At 38.0% G+C, this 21,396-nt stretch overlaps 1 protein-coding gene across 2 annotated transcripts in view; it reads left to right on the forward strand.

The window, feature by feature from the left end:
- gphna (gephyrin a) overlaps positions 1 to 21,396 on the forward strand; it is a 61,721-nt gene that overhangs the window by 12,914 nt on the left and 27,411 nt on the right. Inside the window, exons 7-11 of one of the 2 annotated variants that reach the window (XM_088354494.1) lie at positions 4,124 to 4,420; positions 10,545 to 10,646; positions 16,186 to 16,323; positions 19,262 to 19,304; positions 19,379 to 19,516. In XM_088354494.1, the coding sequence (XP_088210620.1) occupies positions 4,124 to 4,420; positions 10,545 to 10,646; positions 16,186 to 16,323; positions 19,262 to 19,304; positions 19,379 to 19,516 (718 nt within the window). The remainder of the gene's footprint in view (positions 1 to 4,123; positions 4,421 to 10,544; positions 10,647 to 16,185; positions 16,324 to 19,261; positions 19,305 to 19,378; positions 19,517 to 21,396) is intronic. The other variant, XM_088354496.1, reaches the window with a different exon arrangement.

Below are 21,396 nucleotides of genomic sequence, written 5' to 3' on the forward strand. Positions count from 1 at the left end.
CCGCAGGGGACCGTTCTCTCTCCGTTCCTATTCATTCTATATACATCGGACTTTAAGTACAATTCTGAGTCCTGCCATGTGCAAAAGTTTGCCGATGACACTGCGATCGTGGGATGTATCAGAAACGGGCAGGAGGAGGAGTACAGGAGATTGATTCAGGACTTTGTCCGATGGAGCGACGCAAACCACCTGCACCTAAACACCACCAAGACCAGAGAGATGGTGGTGGACTTCAGGAGAACCAGAACTCACCCGGTTCCTGTAACCATCAAGGGAGAATGTGTAGAATTTGTCCAGACCTACAAATACCTGGGTGTGCAGCTGGACAACAAACTGGACTGGACTGCCAACACAGAAGCTCTATGTAGGAAAGGGCAAAGCCGACTTTACTTCCTCAGAAGGCTGGCCTCCTTCAACATCTGCAAAAAGCTCCTGAAAATATTCTATGAGACAGTAGTGGCAAGCGCCCTCTTCTATGCGGCAGCGTGTTGGGGAGGCAGCGTCAAGAAGAAGGATGCCTCTCGTCTCAATAAACTGGCTAGGAAAGCGAGCTCTGTTGTGGGCAAAGAGCTGGACAGCCTAACAACAGTAGCTGAGAGACAGGCACTGAAAAAGCTGAGGTCAATCATGGACAATCCATCGCATCCGCTTCACAGCATTATCTCCGGACAGAAGAGCAGTTTCAGTGACAGACTGCTGTCACTGTCTTGTACTACGGACAGACTGAATAGATCTTTTCTTCCTCATGCCATGAGGCTCTTTAACTCCACCCGGCAGAGTAAAGGCCCACATTAAACCACACCACCTACATTGGATATTACCGAATCTTACTGCATTATGTGTTCTGTGTAGCACTATTTAGTTACTCTATATAACATGCTAAAGTGGGCATTTGCACGTCACACTGGGTATCTGTATATTGTATTCTTTTGGCTTTATTATTGTATTGTTCTCAGCTCAGGGATGCTGCTGGAAATGTGAATTTCCCTTAGGGGATGAATAAAGTATCTATCTATCTATCTATCTAAAATGAAAGGCAATGTTGTTATATGCGCAACAACCCAACTACTAATCAGTCATTAAATTAATTGCCAACAATTTTCTACAAATGATTATATCCATGCAATTTTGATTAGAAAATGTCCTTGAATTTGGGCCCCACAATAGTAAATATTAACAAACCGTTTTGGTCTTTTATGATAGAAGAAAGTGTATCTTTGATTTTAACAAAATAAACATTTAGCATAACTTGGTAGATTTTATTATTTTATCTTGAGATTTATACTTTTAGAAATTAACGGTTTTTATGTATTTAAATTTAAATGAACGTTTGAACAAATTAGTTGTTGTTAGTAAAAATTTGCCATCTTAATTATTTAACCTTTCAACCTGAAACTGGTAATTTCACTTTAAAAATCATGATTAACACGATTTTCCAAGTTCTAACACGATGTTGGGAGAGACAATAAATATATAATTGCGAATTTATTTGAAAGCAATGATAATTTATAGTAATGTGTTTTAAAATACAATCAGTTAAATAAATTACTGCTTGTTGCAACCCTAGATTAACACAGTAGTAAACATTTCATGTCCCAGTATTTCTGGAAGATTTTGAATTTTAATAGTTCAAAATTGTTGAACCCTTAAAAATGTTTTTTGACAATTGTTGTAGTTCATTGGTATTTGGCTATGTTGCTCAGAGTAGACATGGATTTACTCTTTGTCTGTTGCGATACAAGCCTTTCACACCATGGTTGCTCAGTTTTAAGTGAGGTGATTTGTCAAAAGTTTTCCATTCTTTAATTTCCTTGCGATACTACCGCCGCGTCAATTGTTCGATACAAAATATTTATAATTAAATGTGGATGTGATCTGGACGTCAAGGTTTAACTAATTGTATCTTCAATTTTGATCATTCCTTCCATATCGAGCATAAGGCTATTCCGTCTTCATATCATAGCGACTTCTTTGTTGGTGGAGGAAAACAGACTCCAAACACGAAGACTAAATTAACAGTAAATCTTAAATGGAATTGCAACATGGCAGCAATACTAAACCCACTAACTTATTTGAGGATATCATTTTTTCTGGGGGAATTTGTTTGATTGTTTTCTACTGAAAACAATTGATCTAGAGCTAGTGATATTTGCCTGGGGATCAGATTGGACCATCCGTAATTTTAGAATTTTAGTTTTTTTTTTTTTTTTTTGTCAATTAGAAGTATATTCCTACTAAGGTACCTAACATACTAAGTCTCAAATGTATTAATTTTTATAGAAAATATCTTTAATGGTAATACAATTTACAAAAATTATGTAACCTTGTAATTTGTGTCCTTATGCTGAGAAAAACATTTAGATAACCAGTAATAAAAGAGCCTGTTGGCTTACGTTTTCTGTTTGTGTTCATCCTGAAAATGTTTGTTTGCCCCTGGGTTAGTGCCCGGCTGAGTCTTTCACACCAAACTCATTCAAGTACGTCTTTACAGACTAGTGAATCAATTATGTTAGAATAAAAAAAGAGGATCTCCTCGTATTTGTTTCCACAAAAGTAGAAGCCAGCCGCCCAGAAAGACTTCTGTATATTGAGATTTTAGGCAGAATAATGCGTGTTATGTTTTTATTGGAGGCGTTGTTAATTCAAAAAATATGCATTGACCAATCGGTGTAAATATGAGTATAAATAGTAATTGCTATAAAATGAAAATGTATGCTGAAGCAAGTATGGTTTTTGGCTGCTACTATCTGCGGTTTTCTCCTGAGCATTAGTCGGGTAAAAGGTATAGATAGGCCGGGGAAGAAGCAGCAGCAGCAGCATTATGACATTGTCACATGAATGAATGCTTGTTTGTTGCTAGTTATGAATGCCATTTAACTGAGAAGTCATGTGCTCACAATACGTCATATCACGATAAATCTTGCGCTATAGCTCGGGCTTAGGAATATCAGTTAAAGGTAGAGAAGCACACTTATAAGAAACCAAAAATTATAGTCTAAGTCGCAATTGACCCAAACTCTCAGTCCAAGGGCCGCTTAATATGAAGGTTTAACATCAGTGTGGCCTGCACAGGTTTGATATAAATGCCACCTCTGTACAGGCTGTTTAGGCAAATGCAGCCGCAACTCCCCCCCAAAAATACTAGCTGGCAAAACGCGAGTTCTGTTCGAAGTGTGTTTTAAACACGATATTTGAAAGTTGATTTACTTGGCTGGCCGCTTCCGTTGAAATCATGAAACCGAGTCAAACAGACAGAAAGAGATGTAAAATGAAGGGCCTAGAATGAGTGGCAAAGATTGACAGACACAGGGAATAAGAGGAGAAAGCGAGAGACTGGCGCACGGGAGAGCGAGACAAAAAGACTGAGAGAGACAGACACAGACAGTGAGGGAGGCTGAGGGTCAGTAAAAGAGAGAGACACTGGAAAGACAGAGAAAGAGAGACACAGATGGACACAGGGGGGAGAGACTGAGAGACAAACTCTAAGGAGATACTGAAAGGGATAGAGAAAGAGAAAGAGGAAGAGAGCAAGACACACACGGGTGAGAAAGCGAAACATGCGAGTGAGAGTAAATGATAAACGTGAGCGAGTGTGAGAGACTAGCGAAAAACCACATGCTCTCTTACTAATTAGATTTGTCGACTCACATACCGCATCTGGTTTCTTATGTTCCTTATTATTATTTACATATTTTTATCTTATCTTTAGATCTCAGTTATTGAAGAAAAAAAAAATGAGAGCAGTGGAATGTTTGATGTAATACTACCACACTTTGCCTAAAACCCAAAACCGGCGGCCCCCAGACAAATTGAGTTTGAGACCCCAAGGCTAAGGAGTTTCTTATTTACATATACAGATGTTATGACCACTATGTTAATCATTTTTTAGCAGATGTGAGATTAAAAAATGGAGCTTTGCTCAAGCTCAAAATGGCTGCTACACATATTCTAAGTTGCAGTGGTTATTACCTCTTATGACCTTTGGGATGTTTCTTAAACCAGAATTCTGCTTGCTTATTCACATAGTCCAGATTCGTTAGCTGGCATGCATACATTAGCTAAACTGACAAACAAAATGAACTATGTCATCCTTATATTTATATGCACTGCGCTGTTTCTCCAGGAGTGCTTTCAGTTCATCCTTCCTGCTCTACCCCATGCCATCGACCTGCTGCGTGAGGCCATGGTCAGGGTTAAATCGGTCCATGCGGCACTAGAGCAGCTGCCATCTCCTTCTCTGCTGTCCAACGCACACGGCAACGCGCACACCCACTCGCACACAATGGAGCGCGGCACTCAGTGCGAGGATGAGGACGAGGAGGATGATGACAGGCGCAGAAGTCGACATGCACACCACCACCATCATCACCATCACCAGCATGGTTCCTCCCACATCACTGCAGCTGCAATCGCTGCCAAGGTAAGCAACTGGTTGGTCATACCAATGTGTTTGGTGAAATGTTGTGAAGCCTCTAAAAGGGGTATTGCACAAAGGTGGAAAAAATAAATCCAGGCTAAGTGTATACGCTATGTTTGATCTAGTCTGGCTGGCAAATTTTGGCTAAATCAGTTGGACGTTTGCCGAGCCAGGATTAAATGTCGCAGCTGCACTACCATTCAAAAGTTTGAGGTTGCGTGGAAATATCCTTATTTTTAACTCCTTAACATTGCTGTAAAATTTGTCTAAAATCCACGTCCAAAACGTACCCAAAGTAAATTGTATGCTGTTCTTAAACCGTTTGGAGGACATGGACAGTTTTGGTCTCTTCTGAAAGGAAAGACTATGAGGTTTTGTCCCAAGCTAACATTGAGTTATCCGAGTTGGAACACACAGAAATAGAACGTTTTTATTCTCGCCAATTTTTTTTTCTGCAATCAAAAGGACTGCAGAGTAGTATAACATGGGTGTCATAGCTCGAAAAACATGTGAAACGATAGCTTGAAGCCTTACCTTCAAATTTGATCACAACTTCAAAAAGTAAACATTGTATTTTACACATTTTTCTAAAGGCCATTTGGAGATGACATGTTTACAGCTATAAAAACTATGCAAATGTGTATTTTACTTTGGCCCATTTTTTTTTAGACATTTTGAATGAGTTGTAAATGTTTGCCTTGTGCATACTTGCCTGTAGTAATGTTGCGTAAAAATGAATCACGATTGGCTTTATGCACGTTTATTTTGGGGTCTTATTTGAATACAGAGTGAATATCTGCTTATCGTTCTGTTCTGAATTTCATTGGCTAATCAATGTTTCAGTCATCATTTGAATCTCTTATTACTGGCTAAAGGTCTTTGAATCTAAAGAAGGTTGTCTCGGTTTTATCAATGTAGGTTCCTATCGTGTAATGCAGGCTGTGGATTGTGATAAAAAAAAAAACGCGTTTGGCCAAGAGTAATGTCAAAAAGGTCAGCGACTGACGACAATATTGTAAATCATTTGACGAGTCTGTTTATTTTTTAAGGGGAGTTATGGAGCGAAATGAACAGATTACAACAAGGAACGTCACACGATGCTGGAATGTTTTTAGGCAGATTTATTTATTATTATTATTTTTTTAGCCATCGGCATTATGTGTTTTAGGAGTAAATATTTTACATTGTTACATTGTACAGACACGTTTATGTTTTTTTACCAGTCAAGCGGACTGCCGTTGGAAGGTTTAGTCGTTAAAGAAAAGCCGTGTTTTTCAATGAAAATAGCTTTAATCTAATTAGAAATACACTCATTACAGGGTCAACGTGGTAAATGACTTTTTAAGCAAAACATGTCTTCTTTTTAATGCAATATCTACATAGGTGTACAGAGGCCAATTTCCAGCAACTAGCACTCTCGTGTTTTAATTGTACATTTTGTTTGTTAATTGCATTAGAAGGACAAGTTCGGTGGCCTTAGGGTTGGGTGACCGCTCAGAGACTAGGAAGTCACAGGTTTGAGCATTGGCTGAGTCGTACCTAAGACATTGGTACCCATGGCTTTCCTGCTTGGCGATCGGCATTAAGGGTTGGACTGGGGCATTTGGTCACCTAATGAATAAGAATAATCGTGTTTTTTAAACAAATGCCTTGGAAAGCTAATGGCTGTTTGAAAAACACTTTTGCTATGATTTCAGCTCAGCTGAAAAATGTGTAACTGGTTATAGAATTTATAACACAAACCTTCCTTTGAGCTAGTCAAGTATATGGAGCATCACAATTGTGGGTGTGATTAAACTTTCGGAATGGCCAGAAAAGGAGAACATTCATGTGAAACTGAAGATCTCCTACAGTACTGTGTACTACTCCTGACAGAAAACAGCACAACAACTGCAAACCATAGTAGAAAGAATGGTGTAAGGCACAACCAAGTTAAAGGACAAGTGCATTAGCCTCTAGTTTGAGAAATAGAATGTACAAGTAGCCAATGCAACCATTTTAAAACTGGTGTAATTTGACCCCTCCACCTGCTCCCCATTAGCTCATGTGCTGTTGAATTTTGTAATAGCTGCAAGGTGGCAATGTTCTTTTTGGGAAGACTAGAGAGCAGGGCATTACAATAATCCAAACGAAAAGCTATACAAGCATGCATTAGCACCTCTGAAACCCAATTTCAGTTATGTTTTGAATTTTTTTTTTTTGGTTTAAACAATTTTATTGACACTATTAACAGCAAATAAACAATGTGAGGTTTGAACAATTTTTCTCGATAATTTTAGCAGCAATTAAGCATATTCACAATTTCGTTATATCTGACAATATGACATTTTAACAATTTTTTCAACATTTTTAACAACAATGTGAAATAAAATTGCGCTATGAGTCAAAAATAACACCCACATTTTTCACCTAATCTTAAGGTCTAAAATCTTGCAGTTTTTGGTAAAAGTTTCAGGACCAATGACTAAGACCTCTGTTTTGTCCTGGTTGGGATGTAGGACATTCTCTGCCATCCAAGACGTAAAATCTAAAAAGCATTTTAGAAAAATATCTAGGATTTGTGTCATCAGGGGACACGACAATGTACATCTGGTTTTCGTCAAATATACAGGACTGTCTCAGAAAATTAGAATATTGTGATAAAGTTATTTATTTTCTGTAATGCAATTAAAAAAACACAAATGTCATACATTCTGGATTCATTACACATCAACTGAACTATTTCAAGCCTTTTATTATTTGAATATTGCTGATTTTGGCTTACAGCTGAAAAAAACTCAAAAATCCTATCTCAAAATATTAGAATACTTCCTCAGACCAAGTAAAAAAAATAATTTTATAACAGCAAAACTAAATCAAACATTTGAAAATGTCCATTGATGCACTCAGTACTTGGTTGGGAATCCTTTTGCACGGATTACTGCATCAATCCGGCGTGGCATGGAGGCAATCAGCCTGTGGCATTGCTGAGGTGTTATTGATGCCCAGGATGCTTCGATAGCGGCCTTCAGCTCATTTGCATTTGTAGGTCTGGTGTCTTTCATCTTCTTCTTAACTATACCCCACAAATTCTCGATGGGGTTCAGGTCAGGGGAATTAGCAGGCCAATCAAGGACAGTGATGCCATGGTCAGTGCACCAGTTACTGGTGGTTTTGGCACTGTGGGCAGGTGCCAGATCATGCTGGAAAATGAAATACTCATCTCCATAGAGCTTTTCAGCAGATGGAAGCATGTAGTGCTCTAAAATCTCTTGGTACACAGTTGCATTTACTCTGGACTTGATGAAACACAGTGGACCAACACCAGCAGCTGACATGGCTCCCCAAACCATTGCTGACTGTGGGAACTTCACACTGGATTTCAAGCAACTTGGATTTTGCTCCTCTCCAGCCTTTCTCCAGACTCTGGCGCCTTGACTTCCAAATGAAATGCAAAACTTGCTTTTGTCTGAAAAGAGGACTTTGGGCTACTCTGCAACTGTCCAGTGCTTCTTCTCCATAGCCCAAGTCAGACGCTTCTTCCGTTGTCTTGAGTTCAGAAGTGGCTTGACCATGGGAATACGGCTATTGTAGCCCATTTCCTGGACACATCTGTGAACTGTGGCTTTTGATACCTGGACTCCGGTTTAGCCCACTGTCTTTGAAGCTCCCCCAAATTCTGGAAGCGGCTCTTCTTCACAATTTTGTTAAGGCTGCGGTCATCTCTCTTGGTTGTGCAGCGTTTCCGGCCACATTTTTCCCTTCCAACAGACTTTTTGTGGATATGCTTTGAAACTGCACTCTGTGAACAGCCTGCTCTTTGAGAAATTTCTTTTTGTGTCTTACCCTCCATCAGGAGGGTATCAATGATGGTCCTCTTGACAGCAGTCAGATCAGCAGTCTTCCCCATACTTATGATTTAGTTTACTGAACCAAGCTGAGTGTTTTTAAGGCTCAGGAAACCCTCGCAAGGTGTTTCGAGTTAATTAGATGATTCAGGTGATTAGTTGAATAGCCTACTTGTATACTTTTTCATGATATTCTAATATTTTGAGATAGGATTTTTGAGTTTTCTTAAGCTGTAAGCCAAATTCAGCAATATTAAAATAATAAAAGGCTTGAAATAGTTCAGTTGATGTGTAATGAATCCAGAATGTATGACATTTTTGTTTTTTTAATTGCATTACAGAAAATAAAGAACTTTATCACAATATTCTAATTTTCTGAGACAGTCCTGTAAATGCCCCTCAAAACACCATTGTCCAACTGAAGAGGCGAATCCAAGAGGGACTTAAAAAGCCATATGTGGGACTAGCCTACAAAAAGCGAGAGAATAATATGGGCAAAAGAACCCTGACATTGTACAACTTAATTGATGAGCAAAATTGTGACCGTTTAATGGAAAACACAAAATTGTCTTGGTGATCCCCAGACTGTTTCACGGTATTGTATATCAAGCCAGTTGGAGATACAGTATTTGGGATTCACGGCATCTTCAAATAGGCAACTAGGAACGATTTCGGATTTGCGGATCGGAAAATGGAAAAATGTTGCGCATCGTTTTTATGGCAACTGAGCGACAGCTCCGTCAGGAGTTTTGTGAAGATGTGAAGAAGATTATAAGAAATATAAATTACATCTCTGGTAACTTTGCTTTCATGTTTTTATAAAACTCCATTCTAAGCAGTTCTTCAGCGGCCGTAAAAGACTGTGGGTGAAACTTTTCCATTTTCCGATTTGTGATTTTAAGACCGATTCTTGGGGTCTATTTGAAAATTCTGTGAACTTCCATTTAACAGCTGGCCCGACATAGCCACACAACCGATAAAAACTAAATGTGCCAAGACTAGATCGATCTGCCCTTATTCAGTTAGCCTAGATTTCTTAATTCCACTTCCGTGCAATGTCCCCCTGGTTAAAGGTACTTAGAGGTACGACAACAAACTTTTTTTTTTTTTTTTATATCTTTTAAATTTTTTATTTTTCCAAACATAACATTTGGGGTTTAAAACACTTTTTTGAATTGAAATGCCACATTTTTTTGTTAGGCAAATTAACTCAAGTACTGTAGTTACCCAAATTGTGTGTTGTTGCAGTTTTTAGAGTGTGGCCTTCTGGATACAAAATTCCTTTTCTGTACAATCTTCTTACAATGATGTCTAAAAAGGAACAAAATCAAGCACATTTCTGTTTTTTGGAGCATGGCGCCAAACGCATGGAAAATTTGGCATAGACGCCTATGGCTACGTAATGCTAATGGCGCCATGCCCCTTTACCCTACACTTTCCCTATGTTTTCAGTTCTGCTCCATTCTGTTTACTGCACCAGTTTTCAGATCAAATGCCCATTCATTATGGCAAATATTTACTACTCTGACGAAAGAAAATGCTAATTAAAGCGTATTCGCATAAAATGAGAGCCCTACATTTCTAAGCGACAGCGCTAGGCCAACCACACCGTGGATGATAGTGCCAAATTGTAACACAGACATTGAAGTCATCTTTGTGTTGTAATTGGAAGTTACCACCAAATTGACCAAATTGCATAGTAATCGTTCCTAGAGGATTATAAGAAATTTCACATGGCTGATTACCTAGAAAGAGAAGTGTAGCTTTTTTTAAAAGATAACGTCCTCCGCTGTTCAAATCAAAGGCATAAATTGAGGATTTGATTAGTGGGTGAAAAAGTTTAAATAGCGTAACTGCGTTGTAAGTATTGAATTGAGTACTATCAAACCTCCTGTTTTGCTCTTTTTATGTATTATATCATTACATTGGCAAAAATATTGACTAATTTCTCTTGAAAGACGTCATAGATATTTCCAGACGTCAACGCAAGGCGCATGCGAAGTGGAAAAGAGCAGCTCGCCATTTTCCTCTGTGCTGCCGCAAAAAAAAACCCCAACATATTTAGAGCTGCTGTATTTAGAATGTAAAAATGTAGCGGCTTGTAGTCCAGAATTTACGGTAATTACAAGTTGTTGCAGCACTGTCGAAGTTCTATTGTGTCAAATGTATGATTCGGGTGAATATTTCATTCATCTCATTTTTTTTCATTTAAAATGCACAAAAAACATGTCATTTATCTGTTCACTTCTTCTTACATGTGTTAAGTTGTGACCCATGCATGCCATTTCCGTGCCCATCAGACCAGCCATGCTGTGGTCATGGCTAAGGGAGGCCCTTATGTTCCTGGCAACACACCTGCCCCTCCCACTCATTTCACCTGCTCCTGTTCCCATGATCCACAGGTGAGGCACCTTTCACTCCCTATCCTATCATTGTTCCTATCCTATCTGTTCATCCTGTCAAATCTTCTGGCTATTTAAAGTGGGGGGAGAAAACTCAACATTTTTTTTGAGTTTTCAACAATTCTACATCCCCAAAAAAATCTCAAACTCAAAGACAGGGTTTATATGGGCGCTTGAAATCCTTGAAAATGCTTGGATTTTAATCTTGTATTTTCAATGTCAAGAAAATGCTTGCAATTTAGGTGAAGTGCTTTAAAATGCTTTAAATAATTTCATTTGACACGTTTCCTAGCAGTTTCATTCGATTGACCACGCTTTCAAATTAAGATTTTTTTTTTAAAGTGTATTCAAATGACTAGTCCTCATTATCCAGTTGTTAGGCGCTCAAACTATATGCTCGAAAAGAATCTCACAGCGGCCAGACTGGTAGATTAAAGAGAAAGAGAGAAAAAAATTAAAGAGAACAAGGGAGACCGAGTAAAAGATAATGAGAATGAGAGAGTGAATAGGAGAGATCAGAAGAAAGAGAGAAAACGGATAAAGAAAGATATAGAAAAAGACAGAAAAAAATAGAGAAAAAAGTAAAAAAGAAAGAATGAAAGAAAGACAGAGTGAGAAATGGAAAAATGAAAGAGAATGGTGATAAAGAGAGAGAAAAGGAACAGAGAAAGAAAAAGAGAGAGTTAGAAAAAAAGAGAAATTGGAAAAGGAAAAGAAAGAGGGAGAGAAAAGAAATTATAAAAAGAGAAAGAAATGGATAGAGAAAAAAAATGGAGAGCGTTGTCTCCCGGGCCAGATTAAAGCGCTTGATGGGTTTTAGCTGGCCCGCGTGCTGCTTGTTTGATACCTGTGCTCTATACGGAATATTGACCTATTAAAATGATCATTGCATTTAAACAAATGATCAATTTTTAATAACTTAATACATCGCCCTATTGATAAAGAATGTAATAACCCAGTGCCCATTTTTCCAAGAAAAGTGTTGAATGACCCCCAATAATATCTTCAATCCTAATATTTATAGCATAGTCAAGTCAAGTCATTTTTATTTGTATAGCCCTTAATCACAAAGAGTCTCAAAGGGCTTCACAGGTTATTACACAGACTATTTTTTTCAGACTAGTATTCAGATTCAGATTCAGATCTACTTTATTGTCATTCTAGTACACGTGTATACAGAACGAAATGTCGATACATCTGACCGGCACAGTTTCCTCGAATGTACAGATATAAGTAAAAGTTGTATTGTATTATGGCTACGTATAGTATTTTACCATAGTGCCGATAGTGCAAGAGGAGTAGCTAACCAGATGTGCAAAATGGGCATTCAGGTTAACAAGTCAGGTAAACAGTAACATTAACACTGTAACAATAACGCTGTGAGTACAATAGTGCAGAGAGCAAATGTGCAAGGAGTGGCAAGCTATAAAGAACTCCCAGTAGTGCAAAAAGTCAGATTAGCAGCCGTTTAGATTTAGGTTAACTATATGTTAGATTGACCATTTAACAGTCTAATGGCCAGGGGGACTAGACTACTGCGGAACCTGGTGGTCCTGCACCGCACACTGCAGTACCTCTTCCCAGAGGCTAGCAGAGTGAACAGTCCATGATGGGGGTGAGAGGGGTCCCCGATAATGTTCTTAGCATGGGATAGGCAGCGCTTCTGGCCAATGTCCTGAATGGAGGGAAGTGTAGTCCCGATTATATTCTCTGCTGTCCTCGTTACCCTCCTCACACTACCCCAGTCGGTAGCGCTGCAGCCTCCACACCACACAGAGATACAGCTGGTCAGGATACTCTCTATGGTGCCCCTGTAGAATGTGATGAGGGAGGGTGGGGGCAGGTGGGCTCTCCTCATCCTCCGCAGGAAGTACAGGCGCTGCTGTGCCCTCTTAACCAGTGATGCAGTGTTCACGGACGTGTATTACACCATCCCCTGATCTAGAACCAACATAAGGGCAAGAAAAACTCAAAAAACCTCAACATGAGGAAAATGAAGAAAGCTTGAGAAGGGACCGCACATAGTGAACATCTAGTAATAACTTAAGATTTATTATTTCAAAAAAGCATGGCAATGACCCTTCACATTAATTTATATTAATTACAGTTGACATAGCGCTCGTAAAAGACGGGCGCCGGTGTAATAAGAGGGCTAAATAAGAAATGACTATAATACTGAATAAACAGAACCATTTAATATATTTTTAACTTTATATTTCCATGTTGACAAGAGAGACAGCCTCACCTTTTTCATCTGATTCAACATCATTGTAAAATCTGTAAAAGAAAAGAAATATTAATTCACATTTTGAGCAGGTGTTTTATTTTCCATTAAAAGCTTGTATTTACGGAAGGGAGTATTTACTTTCCATTTGTACCGAATCTCAGAAAGCTATGAATTTTGTTTCCTAAGGGTTTGTACTGTATATGTCAGAGTCGGTTTACAAGTGACTAGAATAGGACTAATCCAGGCGTTGGGTTGTATAATCTCCACTGTGATTCTGGAGGTGCTTTGGCAGCCTGATGAAATTACTCAAGTGATCGACTGCTTCAGACGTCTCAAATTGCTTTTGAGACTCCTCCTTTTTGCCTTTTATCCATCTAATTATTACCAACCAGAGAGGGATTAACGGTTTGCAAATATTATTTTTCTAATACAGTGTTTAACGATAATCAGAAGTGTTAAAATGTCCCGAATTGTTGCAATTTTGTTTTGTGATTTTAAATAAAACAACCAAAGTCTGAAATCGTGCCTTGTCCAGGACGCAAATACACTCACCTGTACAAAACTGCAGATGTCACTCACAGGAAAAATAAGTTATTTAGCAGAAGGGGATTATGTCCAAGGTGCTTGAAATGTTTGAAATTGCTTGAATTTTAATGTTGTGCTTCCAAGGTTTAAAAAGTGCTAGAATTTTGGGTGGAGCACTTCTAAATGCTGGAAATCATTGCCATGTTTTCTTGCAAGTGTGACTCGATAGACCAAGCATTAAATGAAGAAAAATAAAACAATTCTGCTAAAAATGCTACCAAGCCTACTCTCTGGTGGCTATGCTTTGCCAGTGCATTTCTTCTTCCCTAATTATTAACGGCAGCTGGCATTAGTTTGTATGGCCTTGTCATGCAAAGTTTTAAGCCCCTAGCATTGAACCCAAGAGGACTGGTGAAAATACAGATGCCGCAAACTATGGCTAGAAAACGAAAATACAAACAATGGCTTCTATGTAGAACAAAATTCGTATTTTTTTCCTTTAATAGTTCTTTAAAAATCGTCTTTGAGAGTCCTTGAAAAGTGCCTGAATCTGGCCGTGAAAAAAGTCTATGAACCCTTTATGTCCTGATAATCGTAGTAACGTTGCCGTGCCCTATTTCCCTTTTTCACAAGGAATCCAAATCTTTGGTCACATCTTGATTTTCCTTGATTTTAGATATGATACGGTGAAACTTACAAAAATAATGAAAAAAAAACGATCAACTTTTATTCAACCCTTTATTTACCAAGTATAATACTAGAATATTTTGATTACTATGCTTGAAATCGATCTGCCTCAGACCTTCATCCAACTTTCCACTCTCTTCCCCTATCAACCTTTTTGAATTGGTCTGGCACTCTCAAAGATTTTCTAGACATGTTCTTACTCACCTATTTTTCTCTCTCGTAAATTGATCCGTAAAAAACAGCTAACACTTCAACCCTGCTCTGTATGTGTCATTTCTTGCCTGTGATTTGACAGTTGTCACACGTGGATGCCTGTGACACCAATGCCTGAGAGATAATCCATTATGGGAAGTTCCTGCCACCTTCTGGGTGTTTTGGAAAACTACTTTGATTACATTTCATTGAAATCAAGGGTTGTACTGCCTGATCATTATTGTGTATATCAATAGTAGTCTTGTAGTTAGGTTTCTGCACTTTGGCTGCCGTGACCCGGGTTAGATTCCCGTTGCGATTTTAGTCCGCAATGTTATTTGATTAACCAGTCATTTCCTATTTTATCCACTTTATTTGTCAGTAAAAAAAAAGCGCCCTGGGTTTTAAAGGACACTTACAAATTTCTGGCCAATTTTGAGTTTTTGGGTGCGCCTTATAGTCCAGAAAATACGGTACTTTATTGGGGGAAATAATAATTTTTACAATACTTTGTCAGACAAAGTGTTAAACGTTGCAGTTCCTGTTTGCCCGATTTCGTTTGGTTTGTAAATTGTTAAACTTTGAAGCTCAATTTCATTATAGCATGGTTTGTATGAGGGCTTTAAATCCTTGAAAATGCTTAGATTTTAATTTTGTGTTTTCAAGTTTAGGAATATACTTGAATTTTGTGTGAAGTGCTTAAAATGCATAATTGTTGCAAAGGCCATGTTTCTTGGCAGTCTGACTATATAGCCCAAGCAATAAAAGATGATTTAACAAATGAAGATAATAGGTGAACGAAAATGACGCAGACATGCCTGCTCTTGTGGCTTGTCATTATGGCGTTATGTGAAACCCCAATGCCCACTACTGGTCGCACCTAAGAGGACAGCTCTCTTTCGAAAACCGGTTCTCACTGAGAAGAGGCCTTGCCTTTCGGCTCCCCAACAGCTCCTCAGATTTTATTTTTATTTTTCATATATTATCTAAAATATATTATCACTAAAAATAAAACATTATGCACCGACTTATTTAGTAATTAGTAATATGTTTTGCATGTGATCACTGAAAAACACAGAAAATTTAAAAATATTCAGATCCACAAAAAATATAAAAAAATATTCACTCTTCAGTGTTCTAAATAAATGTTAAAATGCAAACAAAAAGTATTTACAATTCTATTTTAACACACACGGGTCCTCTGAAAAACAATCAAAAAATGAAAATTAAGATGAGTAAAACAAAGTAAAAGATCAGCAGTCTCTAAGATTGAACGCTTAAATGCACTCTGCTTCGGAGCAATCTTTATCATTAAAATAATTTGGCTCATCTTCCTGCTTTTTATAAGTATAGTACTTATTTCTTTTTTTTGTTTTCTGTATTGAACTCAATTATAACCCTACACCCACAGAGCCTTTTTTGTGTGCCGTAGCCAAGCTTCACAAGCATTATTAAAGCTTAACTGCAGAATTCATGTCAGTTTACAGCAGCCCATTGGCACAAATATAACCTCTCAAAATAGCACAAAGTATGTGCCAACAGCAAGATAGTGACTTAATTGTAGTTGTCAAAGTCAACCCCCAAAAAAAAGTTATTTTGATCATGCTGGATCCTTCTCAAAAGGTACTGGAAAAACTGGCCATGAAAGTGCTTAAAAAGTGCTTGAATTTGGCCATGAAAAAGGTGTACAAACCTTGTCATAGGCACATATCTGCACGCTTGACAGCTTTTGATCATCCAATACATTATAATATACACAGGTACATTGGGTTGTTTTTCTGTTTTAATTGATCATATCCTTGTTGCACGTTTTCTTTTCCTGTTTCAAAATGTGTTGGTGATCAGAAAACCAATATTATTTAAGAAAGACATTATTAAACTTAACGTCTCTGCTCTTTTAACCTGTAGATTCCGGACTCGATAATTTCTCGAGGCGTTCAGGTGCTTCCTCGAGATTCTGCTTCTTTGAGCTCTACCCCTTCTGAGTCACCACGGGCCACCCAGGCAACTTCTCGCCTTTCCACTGCGTCATGCCCGACACCTAAGGTACACACACCTTAACGTGAACATAGATGGGAAAGAATTGCATCTGTCTCGAAATTGTTTTTTTTGTGTGCAAAAATAGCTTTTTCTACCAACTAAATAACAGTTCCTCCAGTTTTTCACTTATTTTCTTTGTTTTCCTGGTCCAGCCTTTTTAATCAAGCATGATATAAATATTCCAAATTGTGCTTTGTAAAGACAAAATGAAACGAAAATGAAATTATCTGCATTTATATAGCGCTTTTCAAGTCAATGACTTCCCAAAGCGCTTTACAATGTGCTCCACATTTCCCAATAGCGGCCTTGCAGCCATGTAAGGCGCTAACCTGCTTATTGGAGGTATCAGGGGTTCAGTGTCTTACCCAAGGACACTTCGACATGTAACACGGACGAGCCGGGATTCGAACTGGGATCCCCTTGATCCCAAGACGAGCACCCTACCTACAGAGCTAGACCCATTATGCTATTTTTTAACTGGATAAACATGCAAACACTTTATGCTAAAATTGTTCTAAAAGACATTTCAATAAGGCCCAATTTCGGTACCTACCTATTTCATCTTATTTTGGACCCCACGCCACTTCACATATTTTAGTGAGGTAAAGGGATAGATTCCTCCGGGAATTATGAACGTACTTCCTGTGATCTTGTCAAGCTGCACAGATTCTGACAATCGTTCTTTCTTTTACATGGTTTTTGCTCTAGTCAAAACAGAAGATTTTAACTAGTTACAACACTTTATTGTAGTGTTTACCTTGCTAAATAAATAAGTATGCCACCAGATGGGTACTACACTTCATGTGTTTATTCTTACTTGTCTTCACCACATCTCCTTACCTCTTTTATTTTTCTTGTCTCACAGCACCCCTGTAGGAATCAGACTTTCCTAACACAGCACAGCATACAGTAAAACATGTATAAATATGTATAAAGATTCGTGTACCGTATCACTGTATTTTAACATATGGACTGCTAATACATACAGTAGCACAAAATAGAGGTAAAATCAGGCATAAATCCAGCCCGACCTGGCCCGTGGGTATATATGCCCGAATCTACCTGAACTTGACGGATTATCTTAATTTGAGCGGGAGCACCTCCTCTTTGTCACGCTCAGTGAAAGCAATAAGCCATTAAAGTTCTTCGATCAAACTCAAGCACGTCCGTGGCATATTGAACAGGGTTCATACGGTGCTTGAAGTCCTTGAAAATGCTTGCATTTCAATGAAGTGTTCTCAAGATTTGAAAAGTGCTTGAAAATGCCTGTTAATGCTTGAAATCGTTGCCATGTTTCTCAACAAGTCTGTTAAAAGAAATAACGCCAACACTGCTCCCTTGTGTCATTAGTTTGCACGGCATTGTCCTATGAAGCGTCATCGCCACGTCTGGGTTGCTACACCTAAACAGGACTCTATGAATGTGTATTAGTGCAATGTTTACGCATCGATTATGGACATTTACTTCGGGCAAAGCATTCAGGTAGCGTTTCCAAGTGATAAATTGTACTGGGAAGAACTTCCTTCTACTGAAAAATGTAAGCTACAATGGAGATCAAAATTAGAGAAGAACTTATAAAAATTAAATGATTTTGAAATAATACCATATTCATTGCTCAACAATGTAAGGATATTTTATCTTTACCGTGCTACTACAACACTTTTTTTTCACTAAATGGATTTTGCCTGCATTTTTGTCAAAAATGCACTGATCAATATAAGAGAACGCACTGATCAAAATTAGAACAACAACGACGTTGGCATAGAAAAAAAGTATTAGGGTTACAACAGTCAGGAATTAGCAAGAAGTCTTTCTCCAATGTGTCTCAGAACATAATGCTTGCCATCAGACCCAAATAAAATACATTTGCTTTAATCGCTGATGTGAACCATGGACCAGTTCTCCTCTGTCCACAAAACATACTCATTGGCAAAGTTCAGTTTAGCTGTTTGACTTTTTGGCTAATAAGATATTTGATCACGATAGTGTGCGCCTTCAGTCCAAATAATCTCATACAACAAGACACTGTATGGTAAAACCGATCCTTTCCATGTTCCGCACTGAACTGGCGAGCAATTCCAGCTGCATTGAGGAAACAATTACCCATTGACATCCTCTGCAGTGACCTGTCTTCTCTTGAATTTGTCTTCCATGGATGACCAGCCTTCTTGGGTGACTTAAATGCGATCGTAGTTTTGCAAAGACCCAATATTCTTGAAATCAGCAGTTTGGAACCATTAACTTGTCTTGCTATGGCTGATAGGGGCATCCCTTTCATTTTCATGCAGACAACCTGCTGCCGGAGGCTTTCAGTCACTTTAGAATGGCCCACCATCTTGCAAAGCCAGTGACACTGGCAGGTAGAATGCCAGTTAACTATGGGTTGACAGATAATCAAGGAAATTAGCACCATGTGCTAGATAAGCACCATTAAGTGGGAGGCACCTGAAAGTATTCTTTAAATTTGATCAGTGCATTTTTAGCAAAATACAGTTTTTTTGATGAAATGCCATATCTATTTTGTGAAAAAGTGATATAGTAGTTTGGTATAGACACAACAAAAGTTCCCTAAACAGTCGAGCAGTGAAGAGGGTTTTTATTTAAAGATTATTCTAATTCTCTATTTTTGATCTCTAGTGTACATATTACTGTCAATTTTTACCCAATGCAGTCTAAAATATTAACACATTCACAAGTTACTCATAATCTAGAAATCATATGTCTAGATAAATACACATGCCAATATAGCATATAAAATTCGCAGATACATTTGTGGCTTTGCGAATCACATGATTAATTGTACTGAAGAAATTGAAATATTGGCTTTGAAAGTCCTTAAAATAGTGCTTTAATTTGGCCATGAACAAGGGTTGTACAAACCCTGTTGGAATTGAAGTGGATGAGCTGGTTCCAGTCAAGTCAAACAATTGTTGTCGTCCCCCAGGTCCAGTCCCGATGTGGCAGTAATGAGAACATCCTGAGGGCCAGTACGTTAAAAATACATAATTGCCCTTGAAAATCTGAATTTCTTTTCAAGATGTCACTCTTATTGTGTGTAAAGGCCACAGTGCTGTGGACATCAGCAAAGTAGCACGACGTCATCGGATGTCCCCGTTTCCACTGACGTCGATGGACAAAGCCTTCATCACTGTTTTAGAGATGACTCCTATTCTGGGAATTGAAGTTATTAACTACAGAGGTCAGTCGCCAATTGAGTAGTACTGCATGCAGCTAACGGCTATTTTAATAGTCAAGTCATGTACTTTTACCGATTAGTCAAGTGATTAGATAATTGTTAATTTATTTTCTTAATTCCTGCATGAAAATGATAATAAACACAAGAAAATGGGTACAATGAAAAAATGAATCTCTTTATTGGTACCTATTCCGGTTTTGTATCTAAAACCAATAAGACAGAGTGGTCGGTCAGTAGGGACATTCATTTATTAAAAAACCTCTATCCTTTTTTTAGGTGCAAGCAAATAAAAAATAAATTAAATCAAGTAAAGATTGTTTTATCCCTGCACATGGTTCCTGCGAGGTCTTAAAAACTTTAAAAAGTCTTCCACCTGTTATGCCAAACTAAGGCCTTGAAAAGATCTCACATTTAACTCAAATGTCTCATTGTGTCCCCTGTGTCATCTTCATGATGGACTAATAATTGTAAAAGAAGTAGTGTTGGGCACCCTACTTTAAAAAAGGAATTAGTTATGGTTACTACCTCTCTCAAAAAGTAAGTTGGCAGCTGAATTATTTTATAATAAAAATGACGAGTTACAAGGGAAAGTAGCAATTTCCGATACCGGTACTTGAAAAAAACAGTTGTTGTATGTCAAAGAATTTGACATTTTTCTGAGCCGCATTTGAGTCAGTTGAATGGAGAAGAAGGGACAGGTAGTTGTGTTAAAGAACCTTCCAATATTTACTGCATCTCACCAGCAACGGGTTAATCCTACTTGAAGTGCAACAAAAAAAAAACAGTAAACGATAAAATAACAATAAGCATGTACATAAACATGCACAAAAAGTCCATAAACACGCACATAAACGTACGTAAACACACTCAAAACCTAAATAAACATGCTCAAAAACGTGTGTCAACGCGCCCGAAAACGTACGTGAACATGCACGAAAACGTAGGTGAACACGCGAAAAAATATACGTAGCGCAAACAAATATTTAGTTAGATCAACCAGGTTACTGAAAAATAATGCTGTTATTCCCAAAATTAATATTAAGTTAACGAACAAAATTATGGAACGTTGTGTTGTAAAATTACTTTTAAATTTCCCTGACTCCTTGACCGATAAATGCAAGGTGTTGGTCGGAAAACTCAAATTAGACCATTACATTAGAGTTTTAGTTACAGTCAGTCCCTAACCCTCTGTCATCGTCTGATTAACTTCGGGATGGGAACTGATACTTGTCCCTGTCTTGTGTGGTTATTTTCACTTATTCTGACAGATTATTTAGCATTTTTTTTTTTTTATAAATGTTTGCCAGAATGGGTGCGAGATAGGTGCAGTCCTAAATTTCATTAGCTGAGGTTTTATGAGGGTATTTAAAAGTCTTCAATTTGAAAAGAAAAATCCTTGGGGGAACCCTCCTGTAAACAAAAAATAGACGCTCAAGCAACAGTTGATTAATAAATGAAAGAAAAATAATGTGCATTGTTTGAAGTACATTCAGTGGTCAACAGCAAACTCTGTAACAAACAGTTTGAAATCAAACGGTTTTAACAACTGATGTCTGTCGTTATTAATGTTTTAACAACTGACGTTTGTCGTTATTGATGTTTTAACAACTGACGTTCGTTTCTTCGGACTGCACGCATTTAATCCCAAATCCGTTTGTCAGGAACAGTCTGGCATACCGATTAAGCTCACTCATTTAAAATGTACTATTTATTTCATCGAAACCGTATTGGCTTGAACATTAAATGAATCTTACTGAGGTGAGCCACTCCGTTTCGTTCAACTGTCCAACCTGCTCTTGAAATGTTTGTGCGTAACCAAGCTACCATGATACATGAGGTCTGTTTTGCGAACTTTAGAAGTAGTTTTTATATGCCAAATCCAT

The sequence above is a fragment of the Urocampus carinirostris genome, chromosome 15, assembly GCF_059441175.1.
Source record: "Urocampus carinirostris isolate Australia breed hairy pipefish chromosome 15, RoL_Ucar_1.0, whole genome shotgun sequence".
NCBI classification, from domain to species: Eukaryota; Metazoa; Chordata; class Actinopteri; order Syngnathiformes; family Syngnathidae; genus Urocampus; species Urocampus carinirostris.